Source organism: Equus przewalskii, chromosome 6, assembly GCF_037783145.1.
Source record: "Equus przewalskii isolate Varuska chromosome 6, EquPr2, whole genome shotgun sequence".
Taxonomy (NCBI): domain Eukaryota; kingdom Metazoa; phylum Chordata; class Mammalia; order Perissodactyla; family Equidae; genus Equus; species Equus przewalskii.
The window spans coordinates 49192227-49206905 of NC_091836.1; the positions used below are offsets into that span (position 1 = coordinate 49192227).

The following is a 14679-nucleotide window of genomic DNA, read 5'->3' on the forward strand; positions in this document are numbered from 1 at the left end:
TGCAGCCCCAGGCCTCATTGGCGCCTTCCCGCTTCCGCTGCTCTCAGAGCCGCGGTGTAATTGGATAAAAGCCCACGAGGGGGCGGGCCCCCAGGCTGGCTTCTGCTAGTCGATTCGTCAATATCTAAGAGGCGGTACAGGAGGTGGCAGATCTACAATCCGATTGGCTTCGGGCTTAGCTGGGAGGCGGGACGAGTTCTTGGTCCCACGAGGGGAGGAGGCGGAGGAGGGCCGCGGGCCACCCGGGAGCGCGGGAGTGAGGCCCCGAGCCCAGTCCGTCTGGCCCCCCGGATTCGGCCTCTGGTCTCGGACTCCTGGGTGCTGCGAGTTGAGGTCCAGTAGTGGGGTCGGGTCCCCGGCCTGAGATGTGGCGTGTCCCAGGATTGGATGGGGTCTCCGGGGGTGCTTTGGGGTCTTCGTGGCGATAGCTGCGATCCTGTTGGGAGAGCAGGGGTCTGTGCTGTTAGAACTGGGTCGCCGGGGTGATATTTGGGAGTCACTGGGGTGATCTCTGAAGACGTAGGGCTGCAAGCTTAAGTTTCTGGGGCTGAAATTGGGGGTTTCGGAGGTGGCATGGATGCTGGGGTCCAGAGAGCCTGAGATCTTGGGGGCTGCCATTGGGAGAGATGGGGTCGGGGGTTGTCACAGGACTGCTCTGGGTCTTCCCAGCCCCCATTCTTGGGCTGTTGTCCCTGGATCTCTGCTGGATTGGCCGCGACACTTGCAGGCTCACAGGGTCTGAAGGCCACGGGGCAAAGGTCAAGCTCTGAGCCAGCCGCTGCCTCCTTCCCAGGCCTGCAAGATGGAGGATGGCGGGAGCTCGGGGAGCCTGACTCAGGTGGTCCACCTACTGGTCTTGTCAGGGGCCTGGGGCATGCAAATGTGGGTGACCTTCGCCTCAGGTAGGGACCCTCGGCCTGGACAACATGGGTACCGGGGTGGGGGCAGGACTGAGAGGGGGACCTGGAATTATCCTAATAGGCGTGTGATCCCCTGCCCCCCACAGGCTTCGTGCTTTTCCGAGCCCTTCCCCGACATACCTTCGGCCTCGTGCAGAGCAAACTCTTCCCTTTCTACTTTCACATCTCCATGGCCTGTGCCTTCGTCAGCTTCTGCATCTTGGCTCCACAGCGAGCCTGGGCTCAGCTCACATTCTGGGAGGCCAGCCAGGTATGCGGGCTTAGGCTCCACTACCCTCTGGGGACTCGTTCCCAGGACCCCACTGAGCACTTCCCGCCACACCTTTGTGAGAATTAAAAAAAACAAAAAGTGCCCCTTCTCCCTGGTGGATGCAAAGCTGGGCTATGGATACCCTTGAGCAGTGAGCAGCCTGCACAACCATCCCCAGCAGCCATATCTGTCCCCCAGTGTCCGGCTGGCTGCTGCTCCCTCTCTTCCCTGTGGCTGGGCCTGCTGCCAAGCTGTGGTGACTCAGCTGGGCTGGGGCACTGATCCCGGGTCATTGTTTAAAAACCAGCCTGACTGGGAATTTACAGTTCCCTACCCCCATCCACACATTTTCTCGGCCACAAGGCAAGGACCCCATCTCTGCGTCTAGTGTTTCTCTATCCTGCCCTCCCCGGTCCCCATTATATTCCTCAGATGTGGGCAGGGGAGGCCGTCAGGTGTTTTAAAAATAATCCCACAGGGACAGGAGAGGCTTATGGGTAACTGGAACTTCGAGGACTTTTTATTCACTCCCTGGGCTCCCAGTGTCAGCTTCTGGGGTCAGGGCTGGGGCCCCAGAGGAGACCGGCCCTGCCTTAGGCTGTTTTAGGGGAACGAGGGGATGGTCATGGTGCTCTGTCTCAATTTGGGGAAGAGGTTCTGCCCTGAGATACCCTCAGTTTGGGGGAACAGAGGCAGGGAGGAGAAACTTCTAGTGTGTTCTGGAAACTTCTAGGTGGGCTATCAGAGGAGAGGATACTCATCAGGTTTTGGGGGCTAAGAGGTGACAGCAATGACTCTGTTCGGGGCCCCTAGGCTGGGTTGGACCCAGTGCTGTCCCGCATCCCTCTCTGGGCTTTGAGGATGCAGAAGGACCCCCCCAGGGCCCCTCGTGCCTCCCAGGCGTGGCTCACCTGTCCTCCTCCCCCACCCCCGCCAGCTCTTCCTGACGCTCCTGAGCCTCACGCTGGCCACCATCAACGCCCGCTGGCTGGAGCCCCGCACCACGGCCGCCATGTGGGCCCTGCAGACCGTGGAGAAGGAGCGCGGCCTGGGCGGGGAGGTGCCGGGCAGCCACCAGGGCGCCGACCCCTACCGCCAGCTGCGGGGGCAGGACCCCAAGTACGCGGCCCTCCGCCAGATCTTCTTCCAGTACCACGGGCTGTCCGCCGTGTGCAATCTGGGCTGCCTCGTGAGCAACGGGCTCTGTCTGGCGGCCCTGGCCCTGCGCCTTGGGAGCCTGTAGCAGCCACTGTCCGTCTGTCCCCCGATGCTGGGGCCCCCGATGGCAATAAACGCTTCTTTGGAAATGGTGCTGTCATTTTTCTCCAACAGGGAAGCACGGGGAGGGGCAAGCCAGAGTGGAACTGAGGGGGGGGGGGGGCTCGGTTTCCCTATTCGCGGCGCGAATATTTGGAGTTTCCGCTCTTTCAGCCCCCAAGCTCCTCCTATAACGTTGAGCACCTGCTGTGTGCCAGGCGCGGCGCTAACCACTGCACTGCCACGTAAATCAGAACAATAGCTAGTCCTGATCCCTAGGGGACAATCGGATTTCCCACCCCATGGATATCGGGGGTGGCCCTGTGACTTGCTTTGGCCAATAAGATGTGAGCAGAGGCAACTCAAGTCGCTTCCAGAGAGAAGTGTCCCAGCCAGCGCGGGATTCACCACATTTTCCTTTCGCGACAATGACCAGTGTGAGGGACAGGCAAACCTTGGATGGGGAGGCCGTGGAAGCTTGGGGGCTGCTCGTCACTGGACATATGCTGGTCCTCCCTGACTGACGCCCGTCATCGCGGTTCATCCGCGCGCCAGCCCTCGGAGCGGCTACTGTTGTTCCCTTCCCATGAAGCAATGGGGCTCAGAGGAGCTCAGCAAGTGGCTTCAGGAGGAATCGGTGGATTGGAGCCCCAGCAGAGTCTACACTGTTATAACTGCAGAGCCTCTCCTGCTGGCTTGAAGGAAACCCTAGGACTACGACTGGGCCTGAAGGCCAAATTTCCTTGCAGTGTGGCCTCAGGCAAGGGGCTGCCCTTCTCTGATCCTCAGTTTCCTTATCCGTAAAAGGGGGGTTAATTCTAAAGACCTTTAAGATAATATTTGGCAAAAGGGTGTAGCCCATTGCCCTTTGCAAACACTAACTCAGAGCAGAATCCCCACACAACCCTGTGAGGTGGGGGATCTTGTTCTGGACCCCTTGACAGTTGGGGAAACTGAGGCCCAGAGAGGTTAAGTAACAAGTCCAAAGTTGCAGAGCCCTTAGAAACACTGCCCTTTGCAAACGGTAACTCAGATCAGAACCTCCACACAACCCTGTGAGGTGGGGGATCTTGTTCTGGACCCCTTGATAGATGGAGAAACTGAGGCCCAGAGAGGGTACATAACTTGTCCGAAGCGATCGAGCTAGAAAGTGGCCTAGCTGGGATTCGAAACTGGCTCCACAGTCCACGCTCTTAACTGCTGTGCACACAGGGGCTCTCCATCGAGTCCGGAAAAATGAAATGTTTGGGGGGCGGGCTACAGACGCTGCCTGCGCCCCGCCCCTCCAGCCCCGCCCCCGCCTCCCCAAGCCCCGCCCCCGCCTGGGCGGAGCCGGCGCGGGATCCGGGTGTCTGCGGCTGCGGCGGCGGCGGCGGCGGCTGCGGGGTAGGGGTCGCGGCCAAGATCGGGCCGCAGCGAGTTCGGAGGCGGAAGGCCCGCGGGCAGCGCCTCCCACGCCAGGCGACCCCCAGGAAGGGCGCTCCCCCCGCCCCGCACCTCCGCATCGCAGCAGGTCTGGGGGGGGGGCAGGGGGCTCGGGGAGGGCCGGGGGCCTGGGAACAAAGGCGGGCGGCAGGGGACGCCTCTCCCCTCGCCCCCAGCCGGCTGGGCTCCTCCGGGAGCGTTCCTGGGGCGCGGGTGGGGCGGGGAGCGCAGCTGGGGACTGGAGACGGGACCATATGGTGATGGGAGCAGGCCCCTGCGCGCCCCTGCACCGGCTGGGGCGCCCCGGAGCCAGCGGAGGGGGACAGGGCCGGGCCCGCCGGGGCCCCTTCCTTAGGGCCAGGCGCGAGGGGGGTCGGCAGATGGTCAGAAAGAGGTGGGCCCGGCTGACAGGTGGGGTGGGGCGGGGCGCCCATCCTGGCGGCCCTGCCCAGCATGGGGAAAGTCTTCCTGCCTTTTCTCTTCCCCCGCCTCGAGCTCGTTCTCCCGGAACCCGGGGTGGGGCCAGGGCTGGGCAGGAAAGGGGGGCCGACTGGGTCCTCCTTTAAAATGGAAAAAAGCCCCACGGGCCGTTGAGAAAGAGCTTGGCCAGGGGTTCCTCTGCTGGGGTTCCCTCTGCGCACCCAGGCCTTCTGGAGCTTTCCTGGGTGGCTCGGGGAGCAGCCATAGATCAATGGGGAAACTGAGGCCTCGGGAGGTAGTGAGGGCTGAGGAGGGGGGTCCTGGACCCAGATGAAGCAGCCCAGCTGTGGGGACAGATGCCAGGAAGGGAAGGACCAGGGGTGGCCGTGGGGTTCATGGTCACTAGGTGGCTGGGGTGGCTTCCTTCCAGTCGAGGACCATCACTCCAGCCTCCATGGGCTGGAGCTGGGGTGAGTCAGCTCTGTCGGGAGGGAGACGGCCCGGCCCCTTTGACAAACAGAAGGTGGCAGTACCCATTGTCCCACTGTAGGGTATAGCTAGGCTTTATACTTGGGCTGTGTCCCCTGAAGCCCCCTCCCCATCATGGGGGTCAGGGAAGGGGTTAAACTTGGCTGGGGTGGGGGCAGGGCAGGCACCCAGGTGGCCCACACCTGCCAAAGTCAACAGGCAGGCCCCGAGGGGGGGCTCTTTCCAGCTGGCAGCCCCCCTCCCCCAGCTCACACCTGGGCCACGCCAGCTGCTCACCCGGCCAAAGTCCACACCGGCACCGTCTGCAGGGGCTGCTTCCTCAGCGGCCAGAGGAGGCACCCCATGCGCGCCCCCCACCCCCCAACCTGGGTTCTTGCGTTTGACGAACATCCCCATTTTCCAGAGGCCACTGAGGCCCAGAGAAAGCAAGAATGTGTCCGGGGTCACTTGGCCTCCAAGTGGCAGAGCTGGGGTTTGAACCCAGGTCTGCTGTATCCCCTGAAGCCGTTTGGGGTGTTTTATCCTTCCCGGGGCTCCCCCCTGCGCCCCCTGAGCATTTCAGGCCTCCCCGCAGGAGGCTTCCTGCCAAGATGGCGTCGGCTGGAGACCCCCCGACGGGCCCCCGGGATGCCGCAGACCAGAACTTCGACTACATGTTCAAGCTGCTGCTCATAGGCAACAGCAGCGTGGGGAAGACGTCCTTCTTGTTCCGGTACGCCGACGACTCCTTCACGCCCGCCTTCGTCAGCACCGTGGGCATCGACTTCAAGGTCAAGACCGTCTACCGCCACGACAAACGGATCAAGCTGCAGATCTGGGTGTGCCGGGGGGCCTGCCCGTGGTTCTGTGGCTGCAGAGGGCCTGCGGTTCCCCCGGGGATGTCCGCGTGAGGGCGTGGGGCTGTGGGGAGGGGCCCCGAGTGAGGGAGAGCCGCCCGGAATTGGGGAGGGGGCTTGGGTTCCATGTGGAGAGTAGGGGGTGTTATCCACCAGGAGGAGGGCCTATGCTCTGTCCCCTGGGGTCCGAGGGGGACAGTGCTAGCCCAAGGCAGGTTAGACGTCCTGGTGACCATCAGGGAAGAGGTTTGGGTACCATCTCAGGGGCCCCATTGAGCCTGCCTTGTCTTCAGAGCCACCCCCTTCCCGACCCAGCTGCTAACTGTTGTCATGGTAACTAGCATCACTCCAGCTGCATCACCATAGCACCCTCTGGCCCAGGTGGCTCTTGTTTGTAGTCATTAAGTTCTTGGAAATGGGGTGAAGGGGGCTTATACCTCTGTGAGAGGCCTCTGACCCCTCAGCCTGGGACCCCCTCAAGGGCAAGGCCACCATCAGCCTGGGGCTGTGAAGACAGGTCCATGCCTCCACCCTCAGACTGGGGCTGTGGGCACAGGGTGGTGCCCCCCTCAGACAGGGCCCTGCAGGCCAGGGGGGACAGAGAGGGTGGCTTCCGGCAGCCTGACCACGCTGTCTGCCCAGGACACGGCGGGCCAGGAGCGCTACCGGACCATCACCACAGCCTACTACCGCGGGGCCATGGGCTTCCTCCTCATGTATGACATCGCCAACCAGGAGTCCTTCACCGCCGTGCAGGACTGGTGAGTGCTTGCTGACCCCTGACCCCCTGACCTTTGTCCTTTCCCCCCAACCCCTAATTCCTGGCCTAACGCCCCTCCAACTCCACAGGGCCACGCAGATCAAGACCTACTCTTGGGACAACGCCCAGGTCATCCTTGTGGGGAACAAGTGTGACTTAGAGGATGAGCGTGTCGTGCCCACCGAGGATGGCCGGAGGCTCGCCGATGACCTTGGTTAGTGCCCACCCTGGACCTCCCAGAACCAAACCCCCATCCCCACCCTCGGGGCCCAGGTCCAACCACAGTCAACAGCCCTTTGCCCTTTGAAGATGTGCCCAGAGAAATAGCCACATGGAGGCCACCTTCTCCATTTAATTTCAGGGCATTCACCCACAGATAGCCCCCAACACACACTGCCCTGGGAACCCAGACTCAGCAAAACCATTTCTGGAAATTTATGAACAGCCACACCCATGTGGGAAGTCGTGAATAAATCAAATTGCAAACTGTTAGTAGAAGGGAACCTTGGCAACCCCCCAGACATCTCGCAGTGGAGGAAGCAGCCAAGCATAAAGTATAGTTCCACCATGGAATACTACGCAGCCGTGACAAAGGACGAGGGTGTTCTTTATATTCTCCTATGGCAAGATCCCTGGGCTATATGGCTCAGTGGAAAAAGCAGAACAGAGGGTATGGCTGCTTCCTTTAGTCCAGGGGTCAGCAAACCTTTTTGTGAAGGGCCGGATAGGAAATATTTTCGGTCATAAGGTCTCTGTTGCAACCACTCAGCTCTGCCTGAGAGCAGCCGTAGAGAATGCATCAATGAGCGAGTGTGACGGTGAGCCTGTGAAACTTGATTTACAAAGGCGGGCAGTGGGCCAGGTTTGGCCTGCAGCTCAAAGTTTGCCAACCCCTGCATTAGTGTATAAAAAGGGAGTAAGAATGTATACTTAGATTTGCCTAAAGAAACTCCAGAAGGATACAGAAAGTTCTAGTAAGAGCAGTGACCTGTGTGTCTGAGAACTGGGAGGTGGACTTCTCAGTCCAAGTTTTTGAATCTAGTGAATGGATTATCTATTCAAAATTTAAGCTAAACAAAAATGTTATCCTGGAGTGTTCTAGTATTCTAGGCCCTTCCAGGACTTTCCTTGTGGGAGGTGGTGTAACCACTGCAGGGGAGGACGTGTTGAGGACCCAGGCTCTGGAGCTAGAATCCTAGTCTGCAACCCACTAGCTGTGTGACCTTGGGTACATCGCCTCCCCTCTCTGTGCTGCCATTTCTCCTTCTAGGACACAGAGGGGACACCAACCTTGTCTGTTTCGTTGGGCATTTAGAAAGGTTCAGTAAGCTAATGGCGGCCCCAATGGAACGTTAACCCACATGATTTCTCGATCACTCTGTAATCTGGTACCAGTGATCTCAGCTCCCCGGGCCCGCACTTCCTCATGTGTGAAATGGAGATGTGCCCAGCCCCACCTCCTCAAGTTGTCTTGAGGGTTAAATGTCCTCAGGGATAGTGAAGTTATAACCAAGTCTGGAGCATGTGTAGGTGACATCTAAGTGTTGCATGTTTGTGAACTCTTTTTTTTTGAGGAAGATTAGCCCTGAGCTAACATCTGCTGCCAATCCTCCTCTTCTTGCTAAGGAAGACTGGCCCTGAGCTAACACCCATGTCCATCTTCCTCTACTTTATACATGGGACGCCTACCACAGCATGGCTTGCCAAGCGGTGCCATGTCCACACCCGGGATCCAAACTGGTGAACCCCGGGCCGCCGAAGTGGAATGTGCGCACTTAACCTCTGTGCCACTGGGCCGGCCCTGTGACCTCTTTTTGATGCTGGCACATAAAACTCAAAGCTCCACGGGGCCCGCAGGCCTGAAATATTTAGTCCCTGGCCCTTTGCAGAGGAAGCTCGCTGGCCGCAGGGCTCTGGGACCCCTTTCCCTTTTTCTCTTGCCGTCCGCTTGTTGGAGGAACTGGATCCCTGTTCTGTGGAATGTCTGCCCTTTGAGGTTTGACTCTTCGTTCCCTCATGGTGTCATTTAATCTGCTCCTCTGTCCCCTGTGTTTTCTGGGAACTCGAACCAGGGTGTCGTTTCCACATGTGCTGGGACAGGGCCTTGATCCCCAGTTTGCCCAGAACAGGCGAAGCCAGCCATGACCCAGCTGAGGGCATACTTGCACATGTGGCCCCCAGCTTCTTACAGAGGACATCTAGTGACGGGGGCCGAGGGGCACTTCCCACTCTTATTAAGTTTGAAATATCGGAATCCGAAGCAGGAGATAGAATTTGATCCCAGTTTTGTAGGAAAAAAGCCACACACATGCATACATACAACCCCCCCTTCAAACCCAACCCCAACAATTGGGTATTTTTAAAAAAGAGTATAAAGCGAAATATCAAAATTACCAATAGACGCTGGCCTGGTGGCATAGTGGTTAAGTTCATGTGCTCCACTTTGGTGGCGTGAGGTTTGCGGGTTCAGATCCCAGGCACGGACCTAGCACCGCTTGTCAGGCAATGCTGTGGGGGCGTCCCATGTAAAACTAGAGGAAGATTGGCACAGCACAGGCTCAGGGCCAATCTTCCTCAACAACAACAATAAAAAAGAAGGAAATTATCAATAATAATTGTTTCTGGGTGAGGAGACTACAAATCGCTTTTATATCTGTCTTGATTTCTTTTAGTAATTTCCAGCTTCTCCAGGGAATATTTATCATCAGAAAAAAAGTGTTAGAAGAAAAAAGGACTCAGATTGTTTGAGGCAGAGCCCCACACAGATAAGGAGATGCCAAATTTGCCCAGGAAGATAGCGGATGATGATGATCCCTAGGCTCAGAGTAGGAGGTCTGAGTTTGTGCCTGCCTCTGTCATTCATTCATTCATTCATTCATTCGTTTGGTTAGTCAGTCAGCAAATAGTTTCCAAGAGCCTGCTCTGTGCCAGGCACGGGGCTGCAGTCCTGGCCAAGGGGGACAGAATTCTGCCCTCTTGGAGCTGATGGAGCGGTGGAGACAGTAAACGGATAGTCACACATAGAACTATTTAATTACAATTACATTTGTATAGTGGAGCCTGACGAGTGCAGCCGTGAGGCCCGTTGACCCTGTGCTGCGTCTGTCTGAATGTCTGACCCTTCTGGGCAGATGTGGCAGGTGGGGACACATCGGGGACCATTCAGGGCCAGCTCCCTGCAGCTAGAGGCTGAACCCCCGTTTCAGGGGCACAGGAAGGGTTGTCACGTTCTCCCTTATTTTTAGGTTGATGCGCCACTTTTTGTAGCCGAGGGACCTTGGGCAAGTCCCCAGAGCGTTTGTACCCCCTCCCACCTTTGGGAGGACTGTCATCACGTTAGGGTGGTCACGAAGATGCTGAGAATACCTTCCAAGCTACCTGGCGCCCCTCCTCCGCGGAAGGAGCCAGCGTCCCCTCCCTCCCAAGGCCCACGGTGGTCCCATAGGAATATTTGGGATTACTGATTTATATCTAAAATATTTATTTAATATTCGTTGTCTATTGTTATTCGAGCCAAGGCAGTGTGGGTACGACTCCCAGCTCTGCCACGTGTCACCTCTGTGAAGTTGGATGAGTGGCTGTTCCTCTCTGTAAAATGGGCTCTTTTTGTAGGAACCTGAGAGCATCATTAAATGAGTTAATTTACGTAAAGCGCTTAGGAAAGTGCCTGCCACATAGTAAGCACCATATAAGCACCACTATTCTTTTTTTTGGGGGGGGGAAGATTAGCCCTGAGCTAACATCTGCTGCCAATCCTCCTCTTTTTGCTGAGGAAGCCTGCCCCTGCGATAACATCCATGCTCATCTTCCTCTACTTTATATGTGGGACGCCTACCACAGCATGGCTTGCCAAGCGGAGCCATGTCCACACCCCGGATCCGAACCTGTGAACCCTGGGCCGCCGAAGCCGAACATGCGCACTTAACCGCTGCACTACGGGGCTGGCCCCAAGCACCACTATTCTTATTCCTACCATTTTTAGTGCATTCCCAAGGCCAGGGTCTGTGTGCATCGCATGCTCTCTGCGAATCTGGGAAACCCGCTTTCATCCGCTTGACAGAGGTCGCAAACTGGTGGCCCCCCGGGCCGAAGCCAGTCAGTCTTCAGTCCTCTGCCTTGTTTGATCTAGAGCATGTTTTCCAGAACATGTGAAATGCTTGGCTCCCTTTAAGAAGTCCACATAAATATCTGGCTTTATGGACTTTGGTGTGGCAGAAATTGGACGGAAGATGAGCTGCACCTGCCCGGGGGCACCGCCATCCCTGCTGGGCGCTGGAATGTTCAGCCTGGACTCTTGCAGCCGCTGCCCTGTGACCCAGAGGTTCTTAGGATAGTTCAGACCAGGGCTGCAGCCACAGGTTTTCGTCATGCATGAGTGCCACTGGTCCCACTTACAGACAAGCAGACTGAGGCTCAGAGAGACTGAGGCACTCAGCCAAGGTCCCACAGCTGCAGCAAAGACAGACTGGGCTTGGAACCCAGACTTGGGTGATGTCACAGCCCCGGCTCTGCCCCTCAGGGGTCTCACGGGGGTCTGTCCCCGCCTTATGTCCTTCCAGGTTTCGAGTTCTTCGAGGCCAGCGCCAAGGAGAATGTCAATGTGAAGCAGGTCTTTGAGCGTCTGGTGGATGTCATCTGCGAGAAGATGAATGAGTCCCTGGAACCCAGCTCCAGCCCAGGCAGCAATGGAAAAGGCCCGGCCTTGGGGGACACCCCACCTCCCCAGCCCAGCGGCTGCAGCTGCTAGAGATGCTCCCCAGCCCTCCCCCGCCCCCCGCTGCCTCAGCAGGGACTGTGACCGAGGCATGAGCCACAAGGGCTATTTCCAAGCTCAGGGTGCCCCCTGCCCCCGCTCAGCTGTCTGCTGCCCCCCTCTCCCGCATGGCTCATCCTCGCCATGGCCACCAGCCTGCTCATGCAGCCCCGTGCCAGGCTCCAGGCCCTGGGGACTCCACACTGCAGGCAGGGTCTAGGGACACTGGCGTGCACGAGCTTGCTGCTTTTCAGGTGTTCTCATGGGGGAGCATGGGCAGCACGCCCCGCCTGATGGAGGGGCAGCCACAGTGCCTTCTGGGTAAGAACCACTCCCCACGTCCATTCCATGTCGGCGTCGCTTGGAGTTCACGGGCTGCCCGGAGATGTCTCGTCTTCTCCCTCATGCAGTGCGGCTTCCCAGAGTTCACCCCTGGGGATGGGGAAGGCGGCTGCTTTCTCAGGGTCCCTGGGTCTGCTCTCCGAGCCTGCCCGTGAACTTCCCCAGACCTCAGGGCTCCAGGGCGGCGTGGTGATTTTGGCCCTCGCAGACCCCTCCCTCCTGGCCTGCAAACCCTCTGCCTGTGAACGCAGTATTAAAGTAGCTTTTCCTGTTGTAAGGGGACGGGGAGTCCGAGCCCCCCAAGATTCAGGGGCCCCAGAAGTGCCTTCTGAGTTTCCCCAGAATTCCGCATCCCCCACGACCCTGCCATGGTTTCGGCTTCTCCTCTGCATCCCGGGTCCATAATTGAATTCTGGAACTGTGCGCCGCGTCGGGCCAGGCAGAGCATCGCCCAACCCCTGGCATTCCTGCTCGGGGCTTTTTGCCAGGTTAGCCTCAGAGCCAAGGGCCTGGGCCCTCCTGCCCAGACCTGCCTCCCCGGGGCCCCGTTTGGCCGGTCCTGTTTGAAGCAAGGTCTTTCCACATCTCACATCCTGCTAGCAAAGGAAATGAAGCAATGTCCCCGTAGCCGGCGCTCACTGGCGACTTTCCAATGTAAAGACTTGGGCCCTTCTAACTGGGGGACCCAGTGTCCCCTTCCAGAGCTGTGTCATCGGTGAGGCCCCACCACATGACATTTTCTGCTAATGGAGGAGGAATTTTCAGCTAATTTTAAGGAATGCTTTGGGGCTGGGCCGGAGGGGCGAGAAGATGGCATTGTGTAACTGCCGTTGTGGCTTGTGCTTCACGGAGGCAGTTCCGGGGGTACTGGCTGGTGGGGGATGGGCTAGGGTCAGGTTCGCTGGTTGAGTTACCATCGGGGAGCCCACGAGGCTGGGGTCCCCCAGCTGCCAGGGGCTCCCGCTGGAGGTTATGTGCAGTTTGGGGATCTACATCTTGATGACCCCCCACCCCCAGCCCGGCAACTAGCTCAGGACCCTTCCTGCCCACCCAGCTCTCAACTCCAGGGGCATGTCCCAGAACCCTAACTGACACCCCATAACTCAGCAGACACTGTGAGGACATCCCCGGTGGATGCTTTGTGTTCCTAACTCCACTCTCCCAGCCTCCTCCCAACAAAACCACTTCCTGTGGCCTTGAAGATCTCAGCCTCTTCCTTCGGGAGTGGGGAAGCCCTGGTTCAAGTGTAATGTACGTCTTATCTTTGTAGGAGCTCTAGATTGCATTTGTTTCAAGAGGGTCCCATTCACCCCATGCCAGGGGCCACCCTTAGAGTTTTAGAATGAAGATATCTTTCTACGCCAACCAATTGGATGACGTGGTGAAATGGACAAATTCTTGGAAACAAAGTGGGGGTATCTGAGCACTTGGGGTGGGTGTCAGAAATGCTAGTTTCTTTGACATAAAAGTGAAATTAAGCAGCTAATGGGCTTCTTAAGATGCACCATGGCTTGTCAAGATTCTGTTGGCCAGTCCATTTCCCTTAAGCTGCTGCCAGAAATAATGGCAGATCAGAGAGCTATTCTCTGAGGGACCAGCTGACTTGTCATTGCCTGTGCAATAAAGAACAGCTTTGGCTGCATCTTGGACCTGACCCAGCCTCAGCTTTCTCTTTACACAGGATTTTTCAACAGTCGAGCTTCAAGTAGTGACAGAGACAGCTGCATCTGGGTTCTCGAGACTGGGAATAAAGTGGGAACATTTTTTTGTTTGTTTCTTCTAAAAATAATGCAAGTTTTTATTGTATGATGTTTTGAGGGGAGGGTTCACGATGGTCTCTGGGGAACTGAAACCGATGTCCTTAAAGATGATGGGGGGGGATGGAGGTATGTCGAGTTTGCAAACAAAAATTAAACCAAAGGCCGTGGGAAAATCACTTCCCAACTCCAGGGAGACTGAAGTCTGGAGAGATCGCCTGAGGCTGAGAGCCATCCTTTCTTACCATGCGCTTTTAGCAGCTTGTTTTTCCAAGTTAGATTTGGTGGGAAATTGCCAGACCGCAGTGGTTTGGGGTTCTGTTTCTCTTCTTTCTTTTTTTGGCTTCTCTGGGGATCGTGTTCTTGTGTCTTACTCTCCTACTCCCCTTAAAGAAACAAATCGGGTGAATTTGGTCTCAGCGTTGAAGGCTAATTCCGTTAACTGGCTTCTCCCCAACGATCCCAGAACACTACGGAGCGAGCGCTCAACCTGGTCATTCGTATCCCGGATGTGGTTCTCCTGTGTAAGCCGTTCTCTGAGGTCCACTTGTAAAAAGATGTGCATTTTTCTCCACAAGAAAAAACAAGTAAAGTGGTTATACCCAAAGGCATTTGTTCTCTTATTTCCATTTGTGAAATGCGGTTTCCAGGAAGAGGGTGATTGCATTACGGCCAAGTAAATGGTTGGTTGAGGGCCATGCATGATGCAGCAGAACCCAGATCATCCTGGGGAAGCTCAGGCCTGGGGCTGCCTCTAGCCAGGCCTCATGGCCACGGCCTTGGCCCTGGAAACTTCTGTTGCATGGAGGGGCAGGGAGGATGATGTTGCCCCCACTAATCCTAGTAAGAAGGTCTGTCCCCACAGCAGCCAGAGGGCACCTGTGAATACCCAAGTCAGGTCACTTGCCCTCCTCTGCCCAGCACCCTCCGTGGCTCCCACCTGACTCAGAGTAAACATCTTCCAGAGGCCCACAAGGCCCTGCAGGGTCTGACCTATTACCTCCCTGCCCTCTCCTCTTCCCACTTGCCCCCCCATACTTGCTCACTCTGGTCACATTGGCCTCCTTGCTGCTATTTGCACCTACCAGGCCCCTGTCTCAGGGCCTTTTCACTTGCTGTTCCCCCTGCCTGGAACCCTCTTATCCGAGGTAGTCACGTGGTTCCCCTCACTCACTCCCTTTTCCAGGTCTTTGCACAAAGCTCACCTCATTGGTCCTCCTGTTTAGTACTGCAACCCCTCCCCCAGCATTTCTACTGTCCCTTTCCCTGTGTCCCCTCCCCATAACCCCTGGAATCTAAAATACTATGCAATGTATGCATTTCGCTTAAACAAGTGTCTCCACTATAATATCAGCTCGTCAAATGCAGGGGGGTTTATTTTTCACTGCCACACCCAGCTCTTCCTGGCGGATACAATAAAAAAAGAAACATTTGGTCTTTGTCCCTGGCTCCTGGCACACAGCTCCTAAA

At 57.1% G+C, this 14679-nt stretch overlaps 2 protein-coding genes across 5 annotated transcripts; both read left to right on the forward strand.

Annotated features, from left to right (window-relative positions):
- Nucleotides 1–6: 6 nt before the first annotated feature.
- Nucleotides 7–2477, forward strand: TMEM205 (transmembrane protein 205). Of its 4 annotated transcripts, none has more exons than XM_070623642.1 (4): nt 7–143; nt 794–902; nt 1007–1170; nt 2108–2477. In XM_070623642.1, the coding sequence occupies exons 2-4, from the start codon at nt 803–805 to the stop codon at nt 2411–2413; spliced, it is 570 nt and encodes a 189-aa protein (XP_070479743.1). In that variant the 5' UTR covers nt 7–143; nt 794–802; the 3' UTR covers nt 2414–2477. The 4 variants fall into 4 exon arrangements, with proteins under 4 accessions (XP_070479743.1, XP_070479741.1, XP_070479740.1 ...); XM_070623640.1 differs by lacking the exon at nt 7–143 and adding an exon at nt 183–333 and having other exon boundaries at nt 670–902; XM_070623639.1 differs by lacking the exon at nt 7–143 and adding an exon at nt 184–333.
- Nucleotides 2478–3755: 1278 nt separating this feature from the next.
- Nucleotides 3756–13816, forward strand: RAB3D (RAB3D, member RAS oncogene family). Its single transcript, XM_070623643.1, has 5 exons — nt 3756–3940; nt 5336–5579; nt 6240–6358; nt 6447–6571; nt 10917–13816. The coding sequence occupies exons 2-5, from the start codon at nt 5352–5354 to the stop codon at nt 11102–11104; spliced, it is 660 nt and encodes a 219-aa protein (XP_070479744.1). The 5' UTR covers nt 3756–3940; nt 5336–5351; the 3' UTR covers nt 11105–13816.
- Nucleotides 13817–14679: the final 863 nt, after the last annotated feature.

Coding starts and splice junctions, on each gene's coding strand:
- TMEM205 (XM_070623642.1), top strand. CDS start 803: ATGGAGGATGGCGGGAGCTCGGGGAGCCTGACTCAGGTGGTCCACCTA. Junction 903..1,006: donor GTGGGTGACCTTCGCCTCAG/GTAGGGACCCTC, acceptor TGCCCCCCACAG/GCTTCGTGCTTTTCCGAGCC. Junction 1,171..2,107: donor CATTCTGGGAGGCCAGCCAG/GTATGCGGGCTT, acceptor CACCCCCGCCAG/CTCTTCCTGACGCTCCTGAG.
- RAB3D (XM_070623643.1), top strand. CDS start 5,352: ATGGCGTCGGCTGGAGACCCCCCGACGGGCCCCCGGGATGCCGCAGAC. Junction 6,359..6,446: donor TTCACCGCCGTGCAGGACTG/GTGAGTGCTTGC, acceptor CCAACTCCACAG/GGCCACGCAGATCAAGACCT. Junction 6,572..10,916: donor GAGGCTCGCCGATGACCTTG/GTTAGTGCCCAC, acceptor ATGTCCTTCCAG/GTTTCGAGTTCTTCGAGGCC.